Here is a 27,500-nt window from a genome sequence, read left to right as displayed (position 1 = left end):
CGGAGTGTTTTTCTAACTAGTTTTTCACAAGCGAAGAGAGTTGGCGTTAACCGTGTTTAGTCAAGTGTGACAGAAGCTGTGTTTATTCAAGTTGGCGGAGGCCGTGTAAGTTTGTCGAGTACGAGTTATTTAGAGTTTTACTTCGTGGAAACTACGTTCATTTTTGGAATAAATCTTCTTGTTGTTGTTCCGACAACCCTGCGTTCGGTTTAGTTTGCAAGCTACCTTTCCTCAAAACATTCGAACTCGTAACATTGGGGGCCTGGTCCTGGAGAGGAATTCATTTGTTTGCCGACTACAGAAACCAGGAAAGGATCACAATTTGGAAGGAAGTAGCTGCGCTGTGGAAAAAAAGTTGTAGCGAGTGAAAGAGCCGTGGAATTTTAGTGCTGTGAAAATGGAGAAATTTATTCAGCTTGGCGAAAAGTTTGGTCTGGAAGGAGAAAAGCTGCTCGAGTTTGTAGAGAAGCAACAAAAGTTAGAACAAGAAAGAAGAAAGGAAGAGGAGGAAAAAGAACAGAAACGCAGACAATTTGAAGAAGAACGAAGAAGGGAACAGGAAGAAAGAGAAGAAAAAAAGAGGCAATTACAAGAAGAAAGAGAAGAGAGACGTCGAATGCTTGAGGAGGATAAAAGAAAGGAAGAGGAAGAGAAAGAGGAAAAGCGCAGAAGAGAAGATGAAGAGAGAGAAACTAGGCGACAAGAACGCGAACTAAGAAAATTGGAGATGGAAGCCGAGCTGTTGAAACAGAAAGAGGCTATTGAAGCGGCAAAAAGAGAACATGAGCTGGAGATTGCACGTTTGGCTGTGGAGAATGCTGACGGACGTCCTGAAGTGAGAGAGGATCGGGCTAAGGCACCTAAACTTCCCTCGTTTGTTGATGGTAAAGACGATTTGGACGCGTATTTGCAGAGGTTCGAGAGATTTGCGGAGACAGCTAAGTGGAAAAAAGATGGATGGGCATCGAAGCTCAGTGCTCTGTTGTCTGGACGGGCACTAGAAGTGTATTCACGTTTATCGGAGGACGCAGCTAAGGATTATGACAGGGTAAAGATCGCGTTAATGAAGAGATATGACCTTACCGAAGACGGCTATCGTCGAAAATTTAGAGCATCCAAACCAGAAGTCGACGAAAGTCCGGAGCAGTTTATTGTGCGACTGGACAGATACCTGTTACGTTGGCTAGAGCTTTCGGATACCGCGCGAACCTTTGATGGTCTTAAGGACTTGATCGTGAAAGAACAATTTATTGACTCTTGCCCTAAGGATTTGGCAATTCACCTGCGAGAAAGGGCACCTGAGACTCTAGCAAAGATTGCGAAGATCGCTGACCAGTACTTGGAGGCTCATGGTAAACATTTGTTCAGCTCAGCGAGCAGAAAGCCAACAGTGCAGCCTGAGAGGGACGAAGCCAAGAACATGCAGACTAATCCACCAGCTCTGCATTGCTTTAAGTGCAACACCCGAGGTCATAAAGCTGTCAACTGCCCAACCCTAACAAGAAAGTGTTTCCTATGTGGTAAGCAGGGACATGAAGCTAGAAACTGTCGATCAGGTGGACGCAGATCAGGAGGACAAAGTAAGGATGGTAACCCTGTGCAGCGTGGTCAAGTGAGTGCCAGTTGTTTAGTTCAACCACCTGAGGATAAACCTACTGATGAAGAAGTTAAGGCCTGTATTAAAGATGATAAGCTGCTGTTAGCCTGTGGTAAGAAGATTCCATTGTTGAGTAGTGCTTGTGTTGAACCGTTGACTGGAGTGAGAAGTAAAATGCCTGTCGTGAAAGGTAGAGTTGGAGAGAAGCCTGTTGATGTCCTGAGAGATACTGGTTGTAGTGGAATTGTAGTAAAGAGGGACCTTGTGTCTGAGGATCAGTTTACTGGTGAATTTAATGTTATGCTGCTCATTGACAATACGGCAAGGAAAGTTCCCATCGCAAAGATTGATGTTGATACACCTTATCTCAAGGGCCAAGTGGAAGCGCAGTGTCTTCCCGATGCTGTTTATGATTTAATTATTGGTAATGTACCAGGCGCAAGAGCCGCTGACGACCCAGACCCAAGCTGGCAAGTTCCTGTACAAGAAGCTTGTGCTGTAACCACGAGAAGTCAAGCTAAGAAAGCTGGAGAACATATTCCGTTGAAGGTACCAGATACCAAAGAAAGTCCTGTAGTTGATAGGGAAAAACTAAAGCAGATGCAGCGTGATGACGAGAGCCTACAGAGATTTTGGGAGAAAGATGACGTAGTTGTGAGAGGCCAGGCTGAGACTTCATTTGAAGTGAAAGGTGGAGTTCTGTACCGCGTCTACAAGCACCCTTATGTGAACGGAGGTAAACCCCTGAAGCAGGTTATGGTTCCTGTGCAGCTGAGAAGTCGAATAATGGAACTAGCGCACGGATCGATCATGGGAGGTCACATGGGAATAAAGAAAACGACTGATAAGATTCAAAGCGCGTTCTATTGGCCAGGCATTCAAGGGGACGTGACTCGTTATTGCAAGTCCTGCGATGTATGTCAGAAGACAGTTAACAAGGGTTCCGTACCGAAGGTTCCCCTTAGAGAAGATGCCATTAATTGACAAGCCGTTTAAGAGAGTAGCAATCGACCTGGTTGGACCTATTGTTCCCCCGAGTGAGGACAGTCATCGATATATATTGACATTGGTCGACTTTGCAACTCGTTATCCTGAAGCCGTTCCGCTGAAGAACATTGATACTGAAACTGTGGCAGAAGCGTTGGTGGATATCTTTAGTCGTTTGGGAGTGCCTGAAGAGATCTTGAGTGACCTTGGTACGCAGTTTGTCTCTGAGTGTATGAAGGAAGTGACGCGACTTTTGAGCATTAAACAGCTCACCACGACTCCTTATCATCCTATGTGTAATGGCCTGACGGAAAAGTTTAATGGAACAATGAAGAGCATGTTAAAGAGATTGTGCAGCGAACAGCCAAGACAGTGGCATCGCTATATTAACCCGTTGCTGTTTGCATATCGTGAAGTTCCCCAGGAGTCTACTGGTTTTTCGCCGTTTGAGTTGCTGTATGGAAGAGCTGTCACAGGACCGATGTTTATTCTCAAAGAGCTTTGGACGAAAGAGCTGGAGGAGCCTGAAGTAAAGAACAGCTATCAGTATGTGTTTGAGCTACGCGAGAAGCTTGAAGATACCCTCAAACTGGCGCACACCGAGCTTCAGAAAGCCCAGAACAAAGGCAAGCATTATTACGACCGGAAGACTAAAGTCAGGAAGTTTGTACCTGGAGATAAAGTGTTAGTGCTGCTACCGACCGACCACAACAAGCTCCTAATGCAGTGGAAAGGTCCATTTGAGGTCAGTGCTGTAGTAGGTCTCAATGATTATAGAGTGAGAGTCAAAGGAAAAGAGAGAGTTTACCATGCTAATCTACTGAAGAAGTACTTTGAGCGAGAGGATCCTGTTTCCGTTGGAGCAGTTTCTGTTGGAACGAACGCTAACATCTGTAAGAACGAACATGTTGAGAGTGAAGTAGAAGATGTTGACCCTGTGGATAGTATTGATTTTCTGGAGATTGGTGGTTATGTTGCGAAAGAGTCAGTCAATGATGTGACCATTGGAGATAACCTTTCTCATGAGCAAAGAGCAGAGTTCATGGAACTCGCAAGTGAGTTTCAAAGCTTGTTCACAGAAGCCCCAGGCACAACAAGTCTGGCTCAGCATCATATCAAGCTTACATCCGACCAACCAGTTAGGTCAAGACCATACCCAGTACCGTATAGCTTAAGAGAATCGCTGAAGAAGGATATTACAGACATGATTAAGATGGGAGTCATAAGAGAATCAAGTTCGCCGTATGCTTCGCCTGTTGTAGTTGTTAAGAAAAAAGACAACTCAAATCGTGTGTGCGTGGACTATCGTAAACTGAACAAGTTAACCGTTTTTGATCCTGAGCCTATGCCAACTGCTGAGCATTTGTTCCAGAAGTTGAGTGGTGACAAGTATTTTACCAGAATTGATCTGAGCAAGGGCTACTGGCAAATTTCTATTCCTGAGGAGGATATACCGAAGACCGCTTTTGTGACGCCTGACGGATCGTATGAATTCCTCAAGATGCCGTTTGGTATGATCAACTCCGCAGCGACCTTAAAGAGAGCCATGAAGAAGCTATTGCGTGGACTGGACAACGTTGAATTTTATTGGGATGACATTTTGGTTCACACCCGTACGTGGGAAGAGCACATCAAGGCGCTCCGAGAGTTGTTTAGAAGACTATTAGCTGCTGGAATGACCATAAGACCGACTAAATGTCTCTTTGGAGTCAACACCGTTGATTTTCTTGGTCATCGTTTGGAGGAAGGGTTAATTGGTCTTCATGAAGATAACGTGACGAAGATTAGAGACGCTCCAAGACCAACCACTAAGAAGCAGATAAGATCGTTCATGGGTTTGGCTGGATATTACAGAGATTTTATCCCTAACTTCGCAGCATTAGCAGCCCCGCTGTCAGACCTCACGCGTAAAGGCCAACCTAACAAAGTTGAATGGGGTGAGGCACAGGAGAAAGCCTATCAGAGTATCAAGGCCCTCCTAACAAAGGAACCAGTCCTTCGACTACCAGATTCAAGGGAAACCTACTTCCTGCAGACCGATGCTTCCGACAGTGGTATTGGCGCTGTATTAATGCAGAAACATGATGGCAAGCTATTCCCCGTTTGCTACGCAAGTAAGAAATTGTCAAGTGCAGAGCGTAATTATTCAACCATCGAGAAGGAGTGTCTAGCCATTGTGTGGGGATTCAAAAGGTTTCATCTTTATCTGTATGGAGTTCCCTTTGTGCTACAAACAGATCACGAGCCACTGAAGTACATGAACAGTGCTAAGTTTGCTAACGGACGCCTAATGCGTTGGGCTATGTTCCTTCAGAGTTACAACTTCAGAGTTGAGGCTATCAAGGGATCTGAGAATGTAGGAGCCGATTATCTAAGTAGAGTAGAGGAATAACTTAAGAGACACTGGACTGCCTCCTCAGTTGGTACTATCTAACTAATTTTTCGTTGTTAGTAGAAATTTAGGAAATTTCTTCTCAAGAGGGGGTTATGTTACGAAAAATAGTATTGCGTGACAAGCGTTACTGTCTAGAAGCTTCGCGAGAGTTCGTAGTTTGTTTATATTTAGGTTTGTACGTAAGCGTTTCTAAATCGGTGTGTTTTGTAATCTTTCTATAATTAGATTCATTACTATTTTAGAAAGTTCTAGAAGTTTATTGTCAGAGTATATAAGTAGACGAGTCCAAACGGAGTGTTTTTCTAACTAGTTTTTCACAAGCGAAGAGAGTTGGCGTTAACCGTGTTTAGTCAAGTGTGACAGAAGCTGTGTTTATTCAAGTTGGCGGAGGCCGTGTAAGTTTGTCGAGTACGAGTTATTTAGAGTTTTACTTCGTGGAAACTACGTTCATTTTTGGAATAAATCTTCTTGTTGTTGTTCCGACAACCCTGCGTTCGGTTTAGTTTGCAAGCTACCTTTCCTCAAAACATTCGAACTCGTAACACACTCACACCTAACGCCCCCCCCCCCCCCCCCCAAAAAAAAAATCCCCAAATCAATAGGCGAGTAAACTCGATTTTAAACGATATATGGTAATGTATGGCTTAGTTAAACATTTTTTAATGTTTGAGCATACCTACGATGTACAATGTACATGTATATTAACAAACCTTAACTCCTAACTTCAACCCATTTAAACATAAAGGTCCCCCAATCAGCGAGTTAAATTGTCTGGCGTTAGCCAGAGTAAAGTCTCATTCTCAGGTGGGAAGGGTTAAAGGGGACGTTAAAGAACAAGCAACTCATTTTATAGAATGTTCATGTTTTTAGATCCTTTTGTAGGAGTTGAGTAGTGGTGGATATCTACTGTGAAGTGAGAAGCAGTAAGGTAAAAATATCTACCACTTTCACCAACACTGAGGTCAATACATGTAATAAGTTTTAGTTTTTAGTACAAGTACAATGTATATGTTGTAGTTCAATTTGCACTTTGGTACAATTTGTTTTTGAACTGGTACAGAATATATTGAACTGGTACAAAATAGTTTGAACTGGTACAATTATAATTGTACTGGTGCAAAAACAGTGAAAATAGTTTAATGTTTGTTGAACACAAAGAACACACTTCATTGATAACAGCTGTTTGCCATTCATTTACTTATAGTTCAAGAGGTTACTGAAATAAGGTTTGCTGAGCATTCAGAGCAGGACAGAAATAGAAAGACTTGCTGGAAATACTTCACAGTCTACAATGTAGTTTGACCAAGAATAACAAGAGTGGTTTTAAGCACTACTTTACACAATTTAAGCCTAAACACTTGTTCTAGAATGGTTAGCTTTTATTTACAGTCATGATGTACTAAACATAAACATTAAGAATTTATTTTAAAGCCTGTTCATTTAGTGTATGTGGTGACAAGGGTTAGGGATTGTTTTTTGGCTTATCGTCAAGTTACCATGAGTGTACCAGTTCTGCTGTTGGTTTGGATTAGTTTTATCAAGTTGTGTGTACAATTCAGTTTGCAGACTACATGAATTATGTCACTGTTTCAATAAGACAAGAAATAATGCACAGAAATCTTACAATTTAATTTTGATATTTGTCATTAAATTAATAAAAATTATAGTATTTTGAGATTAGTGTCTTGTAGCAATTTGTTTTGTTTTTCCATATCAAGACATCTCAATGAGTAGTATAGGGGAAACTTAGCACCAATCAGCAGCTTGCTGCATGCTGCTGTAAAAGATGTTTTGGTAGAAATCTAGTTTCACATTGGTGGCAATACAAGGATAGAATCGCAAGGGTGTGATCAGAGTGTTAACTTTGCCATACTCTGGCACAATTCTTACATATCCACTCTCTTCGATTTCGATGATTTGACCCAAGAACATATTGGGGTGAAAAGTGTTTATCTTGTCTACTTTGTTTATTTTTATTGCCACCATGTCCGAAATCTTAAATTTCAGTTGTTTTTGTGCTTGCTTTCTTGTTTGCTGGTGATAGTCTTCTGCTGTTTGTGCAATGGACATAAACTTACGAACAACTTTAGAAGGAGGCAGTGTGGCCCAGTGGTTAGGGCGCTTGCCTTGAGATCGGGAGATCCCGGGTTCAAGACCCGCTCTGACCACTCGTTGAATTTGTTTCTGGTTGTCCCTGGTTCAACTTCCCGGCTGCACTTGTAAATAGCCAACTGGTTTGCCTCCGGCCAGTTGGGATTCTTAACAGTTGTAGTTGTTGTGTTCTGTTGTTTCGTTGATTGTGTTTCATTGGCCCTGAAAAGCCCCTATGGGGAGCGGTCAATTAAGTATGTATTGTATTGTATTGTATAAGTCGAACGCTTACTTCTGAATAGTTGTCATTCTCCCATTTACTTGTGATTTCACGTCCTCTATGTGCTGTTCTTTGGTGTGCTAAGACTAAGAGGGTCGTAGAGTTTACTCTTTGGGATAACAGTGTTTCTGTCAGGTGTTTGCAGTTTTCGGAGCAACTTTTCGGAGTTTTCGGAGCAACTTCAACCGCGCACCGGTGGCTCAGTTGGTTGAGCACCGGGCTGTCACGCGTGAAGGTCAAGAGTTCAACTCCCGCCGGACCAACACTCAGGGTTTTTTAAATAACTGAGGAGAAAGTGCTGCCTTTGTAATTACATCTGCAGATGGTTAGACTCTCTAGTCTTCTCGGATAAGGACGATAAGCCGGAGGTCCCGTCTCATAACCCTTCTATGTTCATAATCCTGTGGGACGTAAAGGAACCCACACACTTGTCGCAAAGAGTAAGGCATGTAGTTCCCGGTGTTGTGGTCTGTCTTCTGTGGTGTATCATGGTTGGGAAGGTAAATGCTCGGAGATATTAGCTACACAAAGCTACTCTAAAATCCGAGGGTAAAGAAAGATATATGATATGATATGATATACCCCGCCACAGCTAACCACTATTGTTTCCCCAATGCGGCATCTTTTGAAGAACGAGACTTTTATACAATAGAGCCTATTCTTATTCAATGAAATGCAAATAAGTGGCGGGGTACTCTGAAGATTAGCCCAGTTTTCCTTGGTGGTATGTCCATTTCTTTCTTTGCAATGTCTTTAGTTGTGACAGAGATAGGTTGCCTTCCGTTTCTCTCGAATCACTTCATTGCTTCATTGTAAAATTGATCTTCGATAAACATGGTTAGTTGTGATGTATTTCGCTTGTGCTTTTGCTTAAAGTCATCTAATCTTTGATAAAATATTTTGTGTGATACACACTGCATTTTCGAGCTGTTTTCTTCCAACAAAATTTGCGAAGTCTAAATGTGAATAAATTGAAGTTTGGACCGAGAGTGGCCTGGGATGAATAATAAAATATTTGGACAGAGAGTGGCCTGGGATGAATATTGAAATATTTAATTATAAATTATCATGGTAAGTTTGCATTATCTGCTTGTACGGTCAAGTGGATAAGAGAGTGGACAACAGATCCAGAGGTAGGGAGTTCAAGTTCAAGTTTGGGTGAGTAAAAAAGAAAGTCTTGAGTATACTGTGTAAAGTCTGTCATAGAGGGAGTGGGCATAAGGGTATGCAAGGAGGGGGGCCACCTGGAAAATAAGGGGGAATAAAAGTGTGAAAGAAAGGGGGGTTGAGTAGAGGTGATGGGGAAGATGAGGGAGGGGTAGGAAAGTCGAAGAAAGAAATAACATGTTCTTTTTTAGATCCCCTAAAAACCACGCCCCTGTTTTTTAACTACAACCCAAAAAAAGGAAACTCCCTTTTTCACACAGTTGATAAAAATAAACCAGTACAATTAAAATTGTACCAGTTCAATATATTCTGTACCAGTTCAGAATAAATTGTACCAAAGGAACAAATTGTACTACAACATATATACCACACAAGTTGAATAATCAACTGAACAGCCACCTTGTTTATTGATAAAATTTGCTCCTTGGTAACTGAAGCAAAGCAGGAAGCATTTTAGTTTTCTCTGTTTGCACTGAGTTGAATACATGTGAAGTAGTACATGCTACCCACTCCCAAGCCACAATCCTGGACAAAATTGTTGAGACACTTTTCTGTCTATGTAAACAATTTCTTTATACTACATGTACTTTTGAATCCCCCTTTCCCCCAATACAATGTTGAGGGATAACCATGTCTGTTGAGCTTCTTCAAAAACAACATTGTCTTTGGTGGGGTAGGGGGAGGGGGAGAGATGCACACTTTTGCAGCTGTCATTGTCAACACTTGAGAAGAGTCTCAACGAGTTTTGTCGAGAATTGTAGGCAATCACAACAAGCAGAAAGCACTACTTACTTTTGTGGTATACATGTAATACTTGTCTAATAATAAAATAAAATTATTTGTATTTATATTGTTGGCACCTCCTCTTTTCCCTCTTCATCCCAGGCCAGAAAGCAAAGAGTTGGTAGGGTTAGCAGGGCTTGTGCTAAATCATAACCAAAAATTAGGACAAACAGTTGTAAAACCAAAACACAAATAAGTACAATACCATGAACCATTTTCCACAGTTTCTCCACGAGATTTCCACACTGTTCCTTCCAACAGAACTTTTCTTTATAAGATTCTCTTAGTGAGGTCATCTCACGAAGCCGCTTTTTATGTTTTGCTCTGACACCTTCAATTTTTTTTGCCCATTTAGCAGGGTCATTTGAGCACACTATGCATGTGTCTCCAAAGTCAATCTCTTCTAATGCTCTTGCAAATCCTGAATTACTTCCCACAAGAATTGGTAAACCAGCTGATAAACCTTCAAGGGCTACAAGGCCAAATCCCTCTGATTTTGAAGGCATGATAACAAGGTCAACTTCACAAAAGAGATCCTTCATTCCTGCACGGCTCTGTACAAACTTTCGCACTGTCAGCTGCTCTTCAGTAATTCCACAGTTGAGAAGTCTTCTCCTGACCTCATCCTGCTTCCCAACAGGGGCACCCACAAACAGAAGATAATACCGTTTCCCTTTCAGGCGTTGATCAACAAATGCCTTAACAGCAATGTCATATCCCTTCAGCTCAAAGTCCTCCTCATCTCCACGCCCACACAACACCTTGAACTCATCGTCACTCTCAACTTTGGCCTGTTGCACTAAATCCCCAAATTCCCTATTAAACAGACCAGGAACTATTTCAAAAATATCCCTATCTTTCTTACTCCCCTTCAGATAGGAAGAGTAAGCCTTTTCAAGTCTTGGTCCAACTGGAACAACAAGATCAGCTTCTTTGCAAAGTTCAACCTCATCCCAGTGCTTCTGTTCACCTCTTGAAGTAGGATTATCATAACCCTTATATTTGCTGAGGTCTTCTGGAGCAGTATGCACCATATGTACCCACTTACAATTTTGGAATTGTGCAGAACGTTTTATGACTTGAACTTGCCGTCCAAGTTTCACACCATGGCCAATAACAACATCCATTCTGTGATCTTCAGGTGGGAAGCACAAACAGTCGAGAGGTTCACGGAAGCCTGGGCGTTCCCGTGCATCAAGAACATTGATTTCAAGATCTTTGGCTGCCTTTCTGTCTTCATCTTTACAAGCACCCTCTGGGACCAACATAGAAACGCTGACATTTGGATGTTGGGACAGATGAATTGCAAGCTCTCTGTTTAATGTTGACAACCCACCCGCCAATGAATTCCATTCGCTCCCCAAAAGAGTAATGTTCAGTGCTTCCTTCCTTTGGGCAAAAATCTTCTCTGCTTCAACAGATACTTCTTGTGACATGACTTCAATTCCAATTGACAGACACCTGAAATGGTAATATACAGTAACACTCAGAGTATTTATTAACAGCGATTACCATGATAATTATTTTACAGCGAAATACTCACCCCAATAGAGTATACGGTAATTTTGGCAAAAGTTACGTGTACAGGTAGGAGGTGGGTGCTTAGTGGAAAATAGGCAATGGACAAGTGATGTTTACAATGTACTTTCTGGACTGCACAACATAAGCATAAGCTTTCTACATGTAGATGAGTGCTTTTATTACTCCTAGAGGAAATGTTGTGAAATTGCTTCAATGAAAAAAAAGCAAAGAATGGAACAAACAATAATTATTTTCATCACAACTTTTTGTCATTATCCAAACACTGGTTTATTGTAAATAAGGTATTGACCAATGGTGCTAACTTGATATTAATGAGCTAGGAAAGTCATGCAAGTAACACAATGTAAAAAATGTACAGTAGCTATCTTACTGAAGCAGCTTCAGTGCCAGAATTAATACACAAAGCCTTTCTTCTTCAATTTCAAAATTACATGGGCTTATCCTGACCTACAGTACCGCCTAGAAGTATTGACCCCTAGGGACGAGGCAATACCTCGTCTTTGCCGCAGGTAGTGGACGCGCGGCACCGAGGTATGCAAATTTTTTCCCTCGGTAAAACCGAGGTGCACTTTGCCGCGGGAGAAAAGACGAGGCTTGCCGCGGGAAAGAACAATGAACTGTTGCTCTTGTAAAATAAGCGGAAGACTGTCAAATTTTGTATCTCATGGTGTGAAGAATCGATTCTTAATGCAAGATATTGTAATCAAAATGAGAAAGTGTGCCATTTACGTAAGGACTCAAATTTTATAATCTTTACATAATGTAAAACTGAAGACTTCTTTAAAGATACAGTGTAAGCGACAGCTTGATTATCCAGCCAACGCAACACTCGTTGTTCTCCAGGTTGTAATACTGTATGTGTGCGTGAGAAATTATTTGTTTGGTTTTGAAAAAGGTTCAATTGTATCTCTTTTCGTCTAAGCCTGACTTTATTTTATTTGGAGACCTGAAATTCAAACTTGTGCGATTGTCATCGTTTTATCATCGCCATTTTAGTTAAAAGCAGGTATTCCTTCCACATACATTGTATTATTGTTAAACTTGTCAAATTTCAATTTTAATCGCAACATTCTTCCGAGGCATCGGAGCCTCTGTCGGTACTATTTTGAGACCAAACGTACCGACGAATAATTTAAGAATGGTTTCTTTTTTCATCGCTTTTCATCAGCAATAAATTGTTATATCATAGCAATTGCAGCAAAATACATTTTTGCGTTGTTTTATCAGTCGTGCAATAGTCTATTTGAATTCCATAAATATTTTTTAATTGCAGCATGTTGATTACGCATGGAAAACAAATTTAAGAATAGACTGTAGTTAGTGGAGAAAATAATTCTCTTACTTATCTGAACGCTCATCGTTTACATACGAATTTTAACAAATGCAAAACCAGCAAGCGAAACAAACTTTAGAATGTTCGAACCATCTTTGCTCCAGTGCTCACGTTGCGCTTTCACGTGCAACTCTTTTCGCAGCGGGCGTCCACTCGTGATAAATTTGCATAACCACGCCGATATGCACCAATGATTACCCAGAGCACGAAAACGATCTTTTCAGTTTAGATCAAATAATTTTCGACTATTTCAGGGGTTTGATATCCTGGGTTCTTTCCTTGGAGTGTTTTTTTTTTCGTGTGATTTGTTACACTAAACAACCTTAGAAAGTAATACTGCAGTAGGAAACCACAAGAAGTCGTAACTTGGTCACGCAAGGTTTTCGAGCCGTTCACCCTGAACATGTAAGCTATCAGTTTGTAGATATTGTCAAAACCCTCTCCTGTTTGCAGGATATCGAAATAATAAATGAATAAATGTATGTTCCGTGCGCTGAGCTGCAAAAAACAAGCGGACATATTCTTCCATAAACTTAAATGTATAAAATGACGGCGAAGTCCACGCAAGTGGGACAAGCGTCGAACCTTCGAATGAAAAGTCCACCATAAGTCTTCGAAATAATCACTGCAATCAAAATACAAATGCATGTCGCAAAGAAGGTTTCAAATGTGGTCGGAATCTAGCTACAGTACGGATATTCTTTTCGCATGTAAAAGGAAAGGAAACCAAGGTGCATGATTAGCGGCTATAACCCTCTTTGCTGTTCGCAATTTTCAGCCGAAACTTGTTCGGTTTCTGTTGTTCGGTGGGATCTCAACATTACAATCTACAATAGCTTATCGAAACACAAAGTCAACGGAACCCCACTCTACCGCGGAATTTTAATTACCGAGAGTTTACCTCGGTTGACTTTCCCGCGGCAACTTTGGAGCCTACAATAGCCGTAAATTTCCCTCGGCAGAAAAGCGGCCTACCGCGGGAATACCGAGGGAAAGTCGCGACAGGGTGACGCGGCAATGACGCGGTAAAGGGGTCAATACTTCCAGGCGGTACTGTACAAGTAGTGCACAGGTGCAAGGACTATCACTGCAGAACCCTGGACTCGAATATTAAACACACAACTTCAACTTCTATTTTTGGCCTTCATGAAAGACTTACCAGACTGTACATTTGAATAAAGTCAAAAGTACGACTCTTTGCTGATGACATGTAGTTCTTAATTTTAAATATCTAGTTCTTTAATCTATGGACGATTGTGTTCAATTACAGAAAGACCTACAGTACATAGCCTGGAGATGTGGGAGAAAGATTGGAAGATGGAATTTAATATTGCCAGATGTAATGTCCTTGGCTATAAGAATTACATGTACAAGACGACGTGTGCCCATTATCTTCAACTACACACTTCATGGCTGCTACCTTGATGGAATTGCGTCTACCAAGTACAGGTGTATCTGGGAGTGTATCTTTCCACAGATCTTAGATGGAATGCGCATGTGAGGTATATCACAAACAAGGCAAACAAATTGCTGGGTATTCTCAAGCAAAATCTAAAACACTGCACCACATCAACGAAGGAGATTGGCATATAAATCATTATCTCTTATCCAGCGTATCGTTAAATACTGCTCTTCTGTCTGGGACTGTTACACTGCTAAAAGCAAAAGGCAAGTGGAAATGGTTCAGAGGAGGGCAGCTCGTTGGGTTCTTTCTCGTTACAATCGTCAGGATAGCGTGACTGATATGCCAAATGAACTGGGCTGGAAATCAATGCAATCCAGGGCCCGGTTGTTCAAAAGCCGATTAACACTAATCCCAGATTAAAAATTAACCAAGGAGTTTTATTTCTCTTCTCCTAAATGCTGTTCAACGCTGATATTTGGCAAAACTTCACATTAGAAGAAGTCAATCTTGAAAAACAAAAGTAAACGAGAGAAATTTTCACCAAAAAGTTGAAAACATGAAACAAAAGTTTACACTAATCCTGGATTAAGTTAATCGGTTTTCGAACAACCGGGCCCAGTAGAATAATTCCCTGCTTGTCTATGCTTTATAAATTTAGAAACAATAATTTAGCAAATGTAGATAATGTTAATCTCCACCCAATTACCTACATGTATTCCTGCTATGCATTCTTCTGTGCATGCATATATGACTCTAAATGCAAAGTGTGATTTTTAATAAGTATTCCTTTTTTCCAAGAACCATACAGGAATGGAACAAGCTACATGTACCAAAGGAAGTAGCGTTGAAAGAATCACTTAAATCTTTCAAGAGTGAAATATCCACAATTAATTAGCGCCATTTGTGTATATAATACCATTATTAACATGTATGATGTTTTTAAAGTTTAATGCAGTCCTTTATATTCAGTATTGAATGTAGGACTTAAATGGCAAATAAATAAATAAATAAATAAATAACACACACAGCTGTACAATGTATGTTTTTTATGCTGAGCACAAGAGGAAATTAGACCTGCAAACCCTGAGTGGTACATGTAGAGTGGTTGTTGCAAGGGGAGGCAGTATGATGGGTTGTTTGTGGGATGGACTTGTAATCCAGGCTTCCTGGCTGCAGCCCCCCTCGGACCACTAGTTGAAGTTGTTTTGGGTAGTCCCTGTTTAGTTTTGCAGCTGCAGGCCTTGTACATGTAAATAGCCAACTGATGTGTCTCCTGCTAGTTGGAATTCTTCAATAGGTAAGTATTGTAATAATTATTGTGTAATATTTCATTGGTCCTGAAAAGCCCCTGAGGAGAGCAGGCAGTTAAGTGCTGGAAACTAGGTACTCTACACAGGAGGCTTTTGGGTGAATTTTAGATGTTTCTTTCCACCAGGGTTGACTTTTGAGTGATTTTTAAAATTATCTAATAGCTATGCAAAAACCTGGACCGAAGTCCAAAGAAAAAGCAAAGGGAAGGGGGGGGGGGGGGGGAGAGCAAGAAGCTGCCTGCAATCAACCCCAAAAGATCTTCGAAAACTCATATTCACCAACGGATGGGGAAAATACTGTTCCTGATTGGCTGATTAAGTGTCACAAAAATCTGTCTGCCAGTCAAAATTTAATGCTCCCTTTGTGAAAGTATCAAGAGAAAACATAGCAGAAAGAATAACTTTGTTGCATGAGCTTGGATTTTTCTGGTGTTCTTAAAACAAGGGCAGAAAGACCATGTAAAAAAAGGCAATAATTGATTTTTTTGGTGGTCCTTTCCATGGTATTTGGCAGGAGCTTCATACCGGTATTTCAGCTATCTCTAAAAATAAAGGAGAAGATGACCAGTGAAATGTGTTTTGCATTAATAATCACACCTTTGAGAAGTATCATTGATGATCAGATTAAAGAGGCTGAAGGTTAGGGGTAACGGGCAACCTTTTTGGTGGCTGCTAAGCTGGAAGATGCATCCATTGGGAAGACAAGTTCCAGAAAGTTCACATCAGCAGAAGTTGCACTGAACAAGGCATTTTTCAAGGTGGCTAAAAGGACATTCTAGTAACTTCCACAAAAGATTGTTGGATATCATTGTTGATGAAGCACACAGTAGAAACATGGACAGACAAATGGTAATACATGTAGTAAGTTGACATGTTAGCTCCATCATGAAAATATTTCCCCAATGAAATACGAATTGTGTTTCTGCCAATGTTTGCACAAGGAATGCTATGATTGGTTGCTAGTTCACATGAAACCTGTGCTAGTCACACATGATTGGAAATGGGACTTTCAAAGATCTTGTGGGGTTGATTGCAGGCCGTTTCACGATTGTTCTCCTCACCCCCCTAACTCTCTCTAACCTTTTGCATGGCCATTACATTCAAACAATCACTCGAAAGTCATTACCCCAGTAGAAAGAATTAAGTGTCTAAAATTCACCAAAGCTCCTGCTATGCAGGCTCTCTTTAGCCAGAGCTCTAAAAAGACCACTCAAAGATGTACGGGAAATTAATTTTAAGTCTAATCTAACCTTAAATGGCCTCGAATCCGCAAAAGCAATCATGCTACAAACTGCACGCACTGCAGGAAAACCTGCATTTGTACTTGCACTTCATGGCAAGGCTGAAGGGTCCCTAACAGGACAGCTCTCCCAGGATAAACTTTAAAAAATCTCATCAGTTAAACTGTAGGTCTCGATAAATTATTAAGAAATCAAAGGGATACATTAGGCTGTACCTTTGCAGTGGTTTCACTTCATCTGTGATGTTCAATTTCTTGAAATACCAATTACTACATGAAACTTCTTAGTCTCTCACAAAATTCAAATAAGCATAGTGACAAACATTTGATGAGCTGTTGCTTGATCTTTCTCTGCGAGACTGGAACACTATAAAAGGGATCAGAAAAAGAACATTTATGACGGACGAAACGTCAAGTAATGCTTAAGTTTATATAATAAGCACTTAATGACTGGCCCCAAGGGAAACAGTGAGTTTTGTTTCCCCGAGACCCTCAAACATTGAGGTCGAGGGGAAACAAAACTCACTGTTTCCCAAGGGGCCAGTCATTAAGTGTTTTGTTATACCTCCCAACTCAAAATAGAACAATACACAGAAAAAAATTATTTGCTTAACGTCGGCTGGCGTACAAATTTGCCGCCGTTTCAAAGGTGCACGCCTTGATCACGTGTGCGTCGAAAGTTCAAGTTGTCGTTGCCCTAGGGCGTCATGAAGTTTTGTTCGCCCTAGGGCGTCATGAAGTTTTGACCAATTACACGTGACACGTTCTCCTCCAATCAGAAAACGTATTTGAGTTGGGAGGTATAACAATTACTAATGCTCAACTCCTCAAGAAGCAAACAAGTTTTTGTGTACAGCCGCCTGGTTGAAAATGCTTGTACCCAAAGGCAAAATACGATAAAAATATGCTGATAAAGACCTCTTGGTTCTCAAATTATCACAAGCGATTAATTTCCAACGGAAGAATATGGAATTCATCGCGTTTGTTAGTCTTCACAGATCGTCCTTGGTCCCTCGCGTCACACGATAAATCACCATGATCACCATAAACCGGAAGTAACTTGGCGACACGATTTCCAAATTCCGTTACCTAAATGAAGATCAAAGCAGATAAATATACCTTCTATGATAGCCTTAATAATCTCTGCTAAGTTTTCATCTGCGTTGCCAAGGGATAAGAACACTTCTAGTTGCAGTAGTGGAAAGGTCTCTATAGAACCAATGGGCAGGGAAACCATCGGAGGGCGATGTTCTTAATTGTATCTGAAGACCACGTTGGCACCCTCAAATTCTAAATTGCGCTCTTTTTTTCCTTTCTGTTCCAATCTGCTGTAAATCTGCCGGTTTTATTCCAGCTACACTCAATCCTGGCGCCTGCGAGAACTGATTCGTCGCTCGGATCAATCTCGTACCCAGAGTCCTCGGGCTTCTTGGCCAGCGGGTGAGCGCCCGGAGAGACTCTGGGATAATCGACTTGAACTATATTTTTGATTGGCCGCTTGCGTAACAATCTATTACAGTCCTACAGGAAGTCGGTAAGTAATTCGGAAGCCCCAGAATTTGGAGGGAGATTCAAAATCTAAAACTAATTTCAGTGCTGTTTGATTTTTTCTACCTCAGAAATATATAAATCACAAAAATAATAAACGGCGAGGTTTGAATTATGTCTTATACCGCACGGGAATTTTCCCACGCGTGAAAACATTACATCAGTCTCTTTGAGGAGAAATCCGTGGAATAAGGTCTTGTCGAAGCCATTCAGAATTACGGAAACATCAAATTGTAGAAGAAGAGGACATTTGTGTCGTTTCCACAAAAAAATTGTCGATCGTGTTGCTTGCACGATGGCATTCTGAACGATGGAATGTACGCTGAAACACTAAAAATACACTTACCGAAAGCGTCAGAGGTTTCATCTTCACTTGCTCTTTACAGCAAGCCAATGATCATTTCTCCAGTTTCTTTGTGTGTAAGGCTAAAATTCTTGTTTCTCGAACACTTTCAACCTGCCATTTCTACTGTTTACGGTTTTCTCTTTTCTGTTTCCGGTTAAACTCAAGCATACGTTGTGAGCTCGGAACCCACGTTTTCTGGGAAAATGGAGTCGATTGTCCCACAGTCTCTCCGGGCGCTCACCCGCTGGCCAAAAAAAGCCCGAGGACTCTGGGTACGAGATTGCGCTCGGATCACCAACTGGCGTTGGCGGTTAGCCTCTGGGGACGAGAAGTTGTTCATTCTTGTCCCCAGAGCTGCCCCAACCTTGTACCCAGGGTCTTCTCGGCTTTCAATATGGCGGCGGGTCTTGAGAAATTTGCGGCGAAATACAGGAATTGCACCGACCTTTAGTCCCAGTGATTCACTTGTACAGATATTACAAATTTGAGCCCGCGAGAATGAGAGCCCCAACACTAAACCAATGTTTTTACCCAGACCGCTGGTCGGTGCAATACCTGTATTTAGCTGCAAGTCTTGAGAAGACCCTGGTACACAGCAGATCACGTGATCAAATTTGTCCATCGAGGATGGACAATTATGCAATTTTTTTCAAAATGGCGGCAAGGAATAAGGTGAGAGAAATCTGGGTACAACAGCCAACAAACAAAATGGAGTACGAAGGGGGAACCCAAAGCTGTAAAATTTGATGTAAGAGACCAAAAATACGGATGGATGAATGCACGAGCAACGAGAATGCGGTAGATGACAGAGAAATCTTGCTTTTCTTTTCATTTCATGTTATTTTAAACCAATGCAATTTTATAGACGGCTACTATGAGAGACTTTACAATTGCAAAGTTTGCATTTATGTCACTCTATAGAGACAAATGAAATTTAACAAAAATGTCTCTCTATACATATTACAGAAGCGAAGGACTTTGCAGTTAGTTAACTGCGAGATGTTCGTCTAGACGCCGAGTCTGGGAATAGAACCCGGGCCACATTGGTGGGAGGCGAGCGCTCTCACCACTGCGCCAGGACCGCTCAGGTAGAAAATCCGCTTCCAGCTGCAGCCATCAACGATGACCAATTTTTTTTAAAATGTGCACGGATAATTCTAGCATTCTAGATTTTGGCCCGGGATTCTGGTCATATATTGTTGTGTTCTCACCTTTGTGCTCCTTTGTAGCTCGTTAGTGTCTTTGGTACTTGTATCTCAGTATTAAGATAATTTCGTATTACTTTTATTTCCGATTCTCTTTATAAGTTTCTTCTACCACTTTCATTCACTGCCGGTGTTGCCCCTACCTCCTTTAAAGACCTGCATTCCCATGAAGCATGCGATAAACCAAGAGATCATGATCTCTTGGATAAACCTGTGTGGAATGATAGTTCGGTGTGGTTATGAGGCATGCAATACTTTGACCTTGGTATCTTAAATAAACATAAAAATAGAACTTTTCGGTGGTAATGTATGCCATGGTCCTGTGAGGCAAAAGAACCTCTTTCCAAATTAGTCCTGTGTAGCATTCCGGCCGATATTTTGAACTTAGGCGGAAATAAATCTGATTCCTCGAGAAATAATCATGATGATAGATCTGTGTCTGGTCATGTATGGCAGATAGACCTGTGTGGAAAATACGCCTGTGTGACTGAGAGAATCGTTTATGAACAATTATATGCCAATTTAGAGGGGCACGATATACTAGGTAAACCTCAGTTGGGTTTCCGTGCTATTTATTCAACTGTTACAGCCTTGCTTGAGGCAACTGACTTTTGGGCATATAATACGGATATCGGGAAAATCAACGCGGTTGCTTTTCTAGATCTAAAGAAAGCTTTCGATACCGTTTGACCAACGTGACGATGTCCTTTTATCTAAGATTGACTTTTATGGACTATCTGGGAATTTACTAAAATGGTTTCAGTCGTATTTGGAGAACCGTACACAACAACGCTCAGTTGGTGGGTCCTTATGATCTAACAGCCGTGTATTGACCTGCGGTGCCTCTCAGGGGACCATCCTCGGTCCACTCTTATTCTTACAATACGTAAATGACCTTCCAAATTGTTTGTCACACTGTGAACAGAGGACGTACGCCGATGATACACATCTGACATATGCGGATTATAATGTAGAAAGCATTGAATCACATCTTAGTGAGGACCTATTGAATGTGCATACTTGGTTAAATGCAAACAAACGTACTCTGAATAATTATGACTAAAACAGAATTTATGCTGATTGAATCTGGCCAATGTCATGTTATTATGCTCAGGGCTCGGGCGGTAATGTTAGCGGACCTCGTGCTTGCGCACAAGGTTGAATAGAAAGCACATGTCGAAGTGTGAAGGCCTAGAGCTTGAAACCAGTATTAAAGGATTTGTTATGGGCCCACTCAATATCTTTACAGCGAAAGGCTAAATACCATTGCCGTATTTTTTTTTTATTTCTCCTCAACAACTTGTAACTACGAAATCACTTGGTGTAACAATTGACGACAAACTCAGCTGGAATTACCACGTCGAAAAACTAGCCAAAAAGATCGCTTTTGGAATCGGTGCCATGAAACGTGTTAAGCACCTGGTTCCTCAGGCTACCTTACATCTAAGACGACCTTACATCTTATATACCTCACTTTAGGAACCTGTGGGGTAACGTTACAAGCAAAGCTGCAAAAATTGCAGAATAGAGCAGCCCACGTTTTAAAATGTAGCCTTTGCGACTTGCGACGCGGTCGTCAATGAGAACGCCACGAAACAGCAATATCATTGGTTAAAAGAGGAAAAATAATCGTGCTGCACGTGCGGCACGCAATTTAGCTCATATTCTTGCGATGCTCTGCACAACACGACGTGAAAGCACCAAATTTGAGGTTTCGACGACAACGCGAGCGCACAAATGTGAATCTATAATTCTCTATTTTTACTCTGAAACCACTGGTACCAATTTATTTTTAGGATACTTCGCCCACAATGAACGACGCAAACGAGGTATCCTAACCGCGAGAAATTTACGACAGTGCAAAGTTATATTTTGAGGTGACGTTTTCGTTGACGTCGCCTTCGGAGATCGTAAAAGTCCCTATTCACTAACTATGACGCTGATGCTAACCAATTGTTGGAAATTCTGGGGTGGAAAAATCTTGATTGTCAGCAAAACATGCAGAAAGCCACTGTGGTATTGAAATGCCTGCATGGGTTAGCTCCGGACTATTTAGCATCGAAATTTTCTGAACGAAATACAAACTACAATTTGAGGGACTCCGAGAACAAACTTAATGTTAAATTGGCACGCACAAATTATTTTTAAAGTAGTTTTAGTTATAGTGGCACGACACTGTGGAATCGCCTTCCTTGTGAAGCTAGGTCGCGGAATAGCTCAAGTCGTTCAAACGCGCAATTAGCAAAGCTCTATAAGGCACGGCATTCACGGAAAGTAGCTTTTTAATATGGTGTAGTTTATAGTTAGTTCTAGTTTTGTAGTTATAGTTTTGATCTTTCTGTAAATAGCTGATGAATTGCCCGTGGTTAAATAAAGCTTCATTCACTTGTTCATTCATTGTGGCAATTAGACCTTTGTGGCAAGTGAGGCTGATGCAACATCTTGACCTGTTGTTGAGAGCGCAGTCTAAGAGAAACGATGGGATCTGGGAACGAGAATGGGGTCAGTGTAATCTGTTTGTCGTGATTCGATTTAGGATTGGGAGAGAAGCCAACGGATGGGATTAGATCTAATCGCTTTTTTCTGACAATAATAAATGTGGCGTGCATAATAGACACTATTATGGTCTACTTGTTGTAATCTGTCGTCTCTATCGGGGTCAACGGCAGTGTCTTCGCACTGGGTGATTGCTTGATCTGTCTGTCTGTCGCGAGAGTCGGCGCGGAGCTTGGGGAAAGCCAGAGAGATTCCGAGTACGTTGTTAACAATACCCAGGGAAAGAATATTATGCTAAACTAGCTTGAAAAAATACATTCTTTGCCCGTTCAATCAGCCAGTATCACTTATTTTTTTTTTATAGCTTGAGCTGCCTGTAATATCTAAAGCAATCAAGCCGCAGAAGTAAACTCCTTGGAAATGACGGCCCTCCGGTGGAAAATTGCAAGACATACGAGAAGCTTCTTGTTATGTGGCGGGAGAATCAGCACTAACCTTTGGATGGTTTCATTGTCTGCTTTGGCAGCGTTTTGCATTCAACAGCCTGACGCCTCATTTGCTATGGTTCCACCAATGGCTAAGCTCCACCATCTCGTAAATGTCAGTTCGGCAAACTCGTCACAACTTTAAAAAATATTTCCAAATTTCGTATCTTACGAGCACACGGATTTCATACGATGTCTAAGAATAGCTTGTTGTTTTCCACAATTGCTGCTATAATCGCTCGAAAATATCTGCGAGAATTTGTGCGAACGTATATTTCCTTCCTATCGGATGGCTTAAACAGATTCTCGGAAGAAACCAGGCTTGCCAGGCTGATTAGCATTTCAAACTCTGAATTAGCCTTCGTGAACCCAACGCCCAACCTCGTTCCCAGCGTTTTTCTTCACCTATAGTATATTTTCAGTTCAAAATGGCGACATCCGATTGAACACTGCTATTGACTATTCTCACCATCCCATAATGCAATACGTTTTGGGGAGTATTTACACAAAAACAATACAAGTTATTCACTCTTGGGACTGTATCATGCTAAAGTGAACTGAATATTCATTGTTTTAATGCAAATACGACCCCCCCTCCCCTACCAAAATGACCTGTATCTCATGGGATTGGTGAAAAAAAGAAGCGAATTTGCAAATATTTGTAACATGCATGCGTATTAAGTTAATAGCTATGCACGCACGCACACTGGGAGGAAATGTTCACTCGCGCACAAAATAATTCAACATGTTGACTATTCGGCGCCGATGGATAGCACGAGTGAACATTAGCGCTCAAAACTCCACCGCACACTGAGGAAACTTGCTTACGCCAACACTCACGAGTGAAACTTTGGTAAGCTGATAGTTCTAGTGTGCTGTGGGCTTTAAGCTGCATAGCGAGTGGGGGTGAGGAATCGGTAGTCACACAAAAACAGCTGCACTCCCATAGCACAGCACCTTTCAACACGAATTCTGACTACACTACAACGAGCTTCGAGTAAAAATTTATTTGGGATGTGTCAGTCAGCCGTAGAAATACTAGACAATCCTATTACAAATGCAAGACAAGCCTACTATAATAACCAAAGTTAAACATAATCTCATAGAAGTTGTGCTACGCTAGATACGAAAAACCACTCAAAAGCCACCTTTAGAAGTGGCCAAAAACATGTAGAAATGTATTCCTGGTCTGATACAGCAGCACAAAATCCCGAGGAAAGGGTGAAAACAGCACATAATAAAAAAGTAAACAGACAAAGAGACTGAGCGACCTAGAATGACATCGAGTGTTAGCCCTTCGTCGCTCTGACGAAGGGCTAACGCTCTGACGAAGGGCTAACGCTCGAAACGTCAGCTTTCAGAGGCCAATTTACATTATCATCTCCGTTGATAAAACCAAATTTTTGTATACTACTTCCCCACCGACGCAGCACCACAGTTTCTTTAGAAACTACCCCCTTCATTCATTTCTAGAATGACATCGCCCGCCAAAACCGTTAAATACCGTGACCCGTAACGAGCCTCCCCAACGTGCCGTCAGAATATCAATTTCTTAATAAATCATTCAGTCATTCAATCGTCAGAAATTACATATTCTGACTACACTACAACGAGCTTCGAGTGAAAGTTTATTAAGGATGTGTCAGTCAGCCGTACAAATGCAAGAAAATCCTACTAGAGACAAAGAAAGGGAAAAGAGCAAGCAGAGTTACAATGAAGTTAAATACCAAACTTCTTAGAGATCGATATCGTAAATACCAAGCTGTCGTCCACGTATCCATCCTTAGCAGAAACCGACCTCCCTCATCCGTGCCCCTGGAAAAGCCTATCGGGCACTCCTACATTAGCGGCAGCAGACGCGCCGCCCGCCCTTAAGGAGTGGGTACTAAATGCAACCATGCCGGAACAATATCCTTAAAACAAATCTCAAAATATTATCTGATGGCAGAATAGGTTATCTGTTTGTTAGAAGAAACCACTGTATGGCCTGGCCTAGTCTTAGACAGAGCCCGGAAATCGTAATGAAGCGACTCTAGAGGAAACCGTTGTAGCCTGGACAAATAACGATTGAGAAACAGGGCACGAGATCATGCTATTAACACTTTATGAAATTACTACTTGATTTTCTTTCCTACGCTGATCGGTCTTGCTTGCAGCAATATTGATAGTCACATATCCATCGCGGAAGGCAATATCTTTATAATTGATATGAAGAACTTCTAAAATTCAAAAAAGCCCGCAAATGCAAGGATAAATATGCACTCGTTCCTTAGCTCAAGTAAATTATCTAAGTTAGAGCCCTCTACTAACTTCTTAATCATGCCTGGCGAAACAGGGTCCTTTCCGTTTACCAAACAGGTTCCAATTAGACTCTTTGCGGCTTTGCATGTCGAGAGCTCGAGTCTGGTCAACAGTACTGGTCGCGCGTGTCCGAGAGTCTGGTCACCAGTACACCTGTGACAAATTTTTGCGACAAATTGAAGGCCGCGCGAATCGCTTACTTCAAGAGACCTGGGCATTATAAACAGACATTTCTACTTTAATTTCATTGGCTAAATAGTCTTAAGTCGCGTCGCAAGCGCGGGCAAAAAGTTGCAGGGTGGCTACACGGGCAACTATCTCTGCGATTTTGTCGCGAACGTTTCAACTCTGGCGACTTTTTTCTTGCGATTTTTTCACCTGTCGCGTCGCCAGTTCAAGGGTGGCTACACGTGCGATTTTCATCTCGCGCTTGCGAGGCGACAAAGTTTGAAAAAAATCGTATCACCAGCGCGAGCAAAAAATCGCTCGTGTAGCCGCGGCTTAATGCCGATGACCTAAATGACTATGCGAAGGAGTACAACACCACCTCTCCGAACTCCTCGATCGGCATGCGCCGCAAAGTACTTGGACTAGGGTGACTCGACCAGTAGTTCCATGGTACATTGAAGATATTGATCAGGCTAAGCGCGCCCGCAGGAAAGTTGAACGCAAATGGAGAGAACGACACTTCCATCAGACTTTGCAGATTACAAAAAGAATCGGAACTATGCCACGAACCTAATGAACAAAGCTAGACAAGAATTCTATTCTCAGTTCCTTGAAGAGAATAGTTCTAACCAGAAAAAGCTGTTTAATACCTCAAAAAAGCTGCTCGGCGAGCGCAAACAGTTGCGCTTTCCTGAGCACACAAACAAGATCGTGTTGGCGAATGATATCAGGAGGTATTTCGTACGCAAAATAGAGCGCATTCGTTCGGACATCTACATCCACAAGATCAGGATCTTGTACCTCCAGACAGTGTTACGAACAGAACGCTAAACTCTTGTAACAATCTTAGTGAGCGTAATGTTAGTGTTTTGATTAACAATTCTGCGAAGAAGTCTTGTGTCCTAGATCCGATGCCTACTTGTTTGATCTATCACTCTCTTGACGTGTTGCTGCCGGAATGGTGAAGGTATCCCTGGCTACGGGGCACTTCCCAGATGAATGGAAGGAAGCTGTTGTGAACCCTTTACTGACAAAAGGTGCGAAGGACTCTGGTCACATAAACCTACGACCAGTCAGTAATCTGCTATTTGTTTCGAAGATTACTGAGAGAGCGGTTTTCAACCAGATTTATGCCCACGTAAAAGAAAATGGCCTCTTTCCAGTATTACAATCGGCGTACAGAAGTGCCATATAGTACAGAGGCGGCACTGTTGAAAACTTTTAACGCCATTCTACTAAATAGGAATAGCAAACATGTGTCTTTGCTAGTTCTCTTGGACTTAAGTGCTGCATTTGACACGGTGGACCATAATATTCTTCTTCGCCGTCTAGGGGGCGGATCTTTTGGCGTCACCTGCGATGCTCTCAAATGGGTCGACTCTTATTTTAGATTTAAACTTTATACCTATTTCCTTATTTATTATTTTTTTTTTCACTTTCTATTGTTAGTTAGCAACACTATTAGTTTATCTATCAATTATACAACTTTTATATTAATTTTAAATAACAGTATCATTAGTTAACCTTACCAATTTGTCACAAAGCGCGTTAGATCATATATTCATGAATTTCGCGCTATAGAAATAATAAAATTATTATTATATTATTATTGTCTCCAGTCCAAGTTTCTTCTCCATTTAATCTGTCACAGGATGTCGTTCTGCTACTTTATTGAGGTAACCAGAAACATAATCATTCCACAGATGCTCAAGACTTATAAGGTAGAGCAATCCACAATGATTTCAAGAGACCCCATGTTGACAACCATTTAGGATACGGCGTAGTCGTGTTAATAAAATCAGCCAAGGCTCTCACTCCTTTCCGTTTACTTGAGGAATAGTCATGGGATTTCACAGACGTTTGGACTTGGGGTAGTAAAAAATTGTAGACTTTTCCCTCTTGTTCTTTGGTTAGGCCTGATACACTGACTGATTAGGAGCTTGATCAAAGTGTCTGAAAATAAGATTATACCTTGTTTGTGATCAAACGACACCACTAATAAAGCCATGTATCATGTTCATGTTAGCAGGACACACGCGTCCTTAAGAACTATGTTTAATCACACACTAAAAAGGAAAATAACTTCAACTGACTCAAAATTCCTACAATGTACACGATTGTCTGTCTACCATAAACACTGGCGAATAAGCAGCACTATTTTTCCGAAAATAAGGGCTCTAAATCGGGGTGCGGCTTATCCGCGAGAACATCTGGAGGATTCTATAATCACGCTCTCCAAAGAGTCAACCGAAACCCCAGGTTTAAACAATGGCTTCTCTTTCTAGAGGTTTAAGAAAATTGAGAATTGGTCATTGCTTTTTAATTAATGTTTGATGGCTCCTAAAGAAGCCGTGTTCGCTGGTCTGTTAGCTTACTTTGCATTTGATAACAGATTTTTTACGCAATTTAAGACTGCCTTTCTTAAACAGCTGAGGGTCTGCAAGCAAGGAATCTCCATTCCGCCACAGAGCTGTTTACAGTGTCGCCGCTTGCCGGTCACTTCAGCAGTGATTGATCCACCACGAGCAAGGAAAGGCAAATGCTCCAGTTCTCTAACTTTCAATAAGTTGCCTGGGGCCCGTTTCTTGAAAGTCCCGAAACTTTGCAGGCCATTTTCGGGTGTCACAATTCCCTATGTATCTCAAGAACGGAGAGGATTTGAGTCGTCAAACTTTGCAGTCAGTTTGCCTTTTGTTACCTTGAATACATGTCAAAAGATCGGCGTTCCTAAACAAGTGGTTAACAGGTTTACAAATGGCTTTTCGGGCCCGAAAAGTTTTCGGGACTTTCGAGAAACTGTCCCCATTGACTTGTTTGTCCT

General features: G+C 41.4%; 1 protein-coding gene and 1 pseudogene across 1 annotated transcript in view; both read right to left on the bottom strand.

Moving 5' to 3' along the window:
• The window catches only part of LOC137984542 (uncharacterized), a 30,832-nt gene extending 13,491 nt beyond the window's left edge, over positions 1-17,341 (bottom strand). Inside the window, exons 1-3 of the mRNA XM_068831708.1 lie at positions 17,250-17,341; positions 16,347-16,497; positions 9,506-10,761 (exon numbers count right to left, since the gene is read on the bottom strand). Coding sequence (XP_068687809.1) covers positions 9,506-10,736 — 1,231 coding nt within the window. The 5' untranslated portion in view covers positions 10,737-10,761; positions 16,347-16,497; positions 17,250-17,341. The remainder of the gene's footprint in view (positions 1-9,505; positions 10,762-16,346; positions 16,498-17,249) is intronic.
• An 8,974-nt stretch (positions 17,342-26,315) lies between these two features.
• The window catches only part of LOC137984349 (perforin-like protein 1), a 9,974-nt pseudogene continuing 8,789 nt past the window's right edge, over positions 26,316-27,500 (bottom strand).

Source organism: Montipora foliosa, chromosome 14 (assembly GCF_036669935.1).
Source record: "Montipora foliosa isolate CH-2021 chromosome 14, ASM3666993v2, whole genome shotgun sequence".
Lineage (NCBI taxonomy): Eukaryota > Metazoa > Cnidaria > Anthozoa > Scleractinia > Acroporidae > Montipora > Montipora foliosa.
Note: the sequence above shows the minus strand (reverse complement) of the source record. Positions and strands in the feature narration are given on the sequence as shown.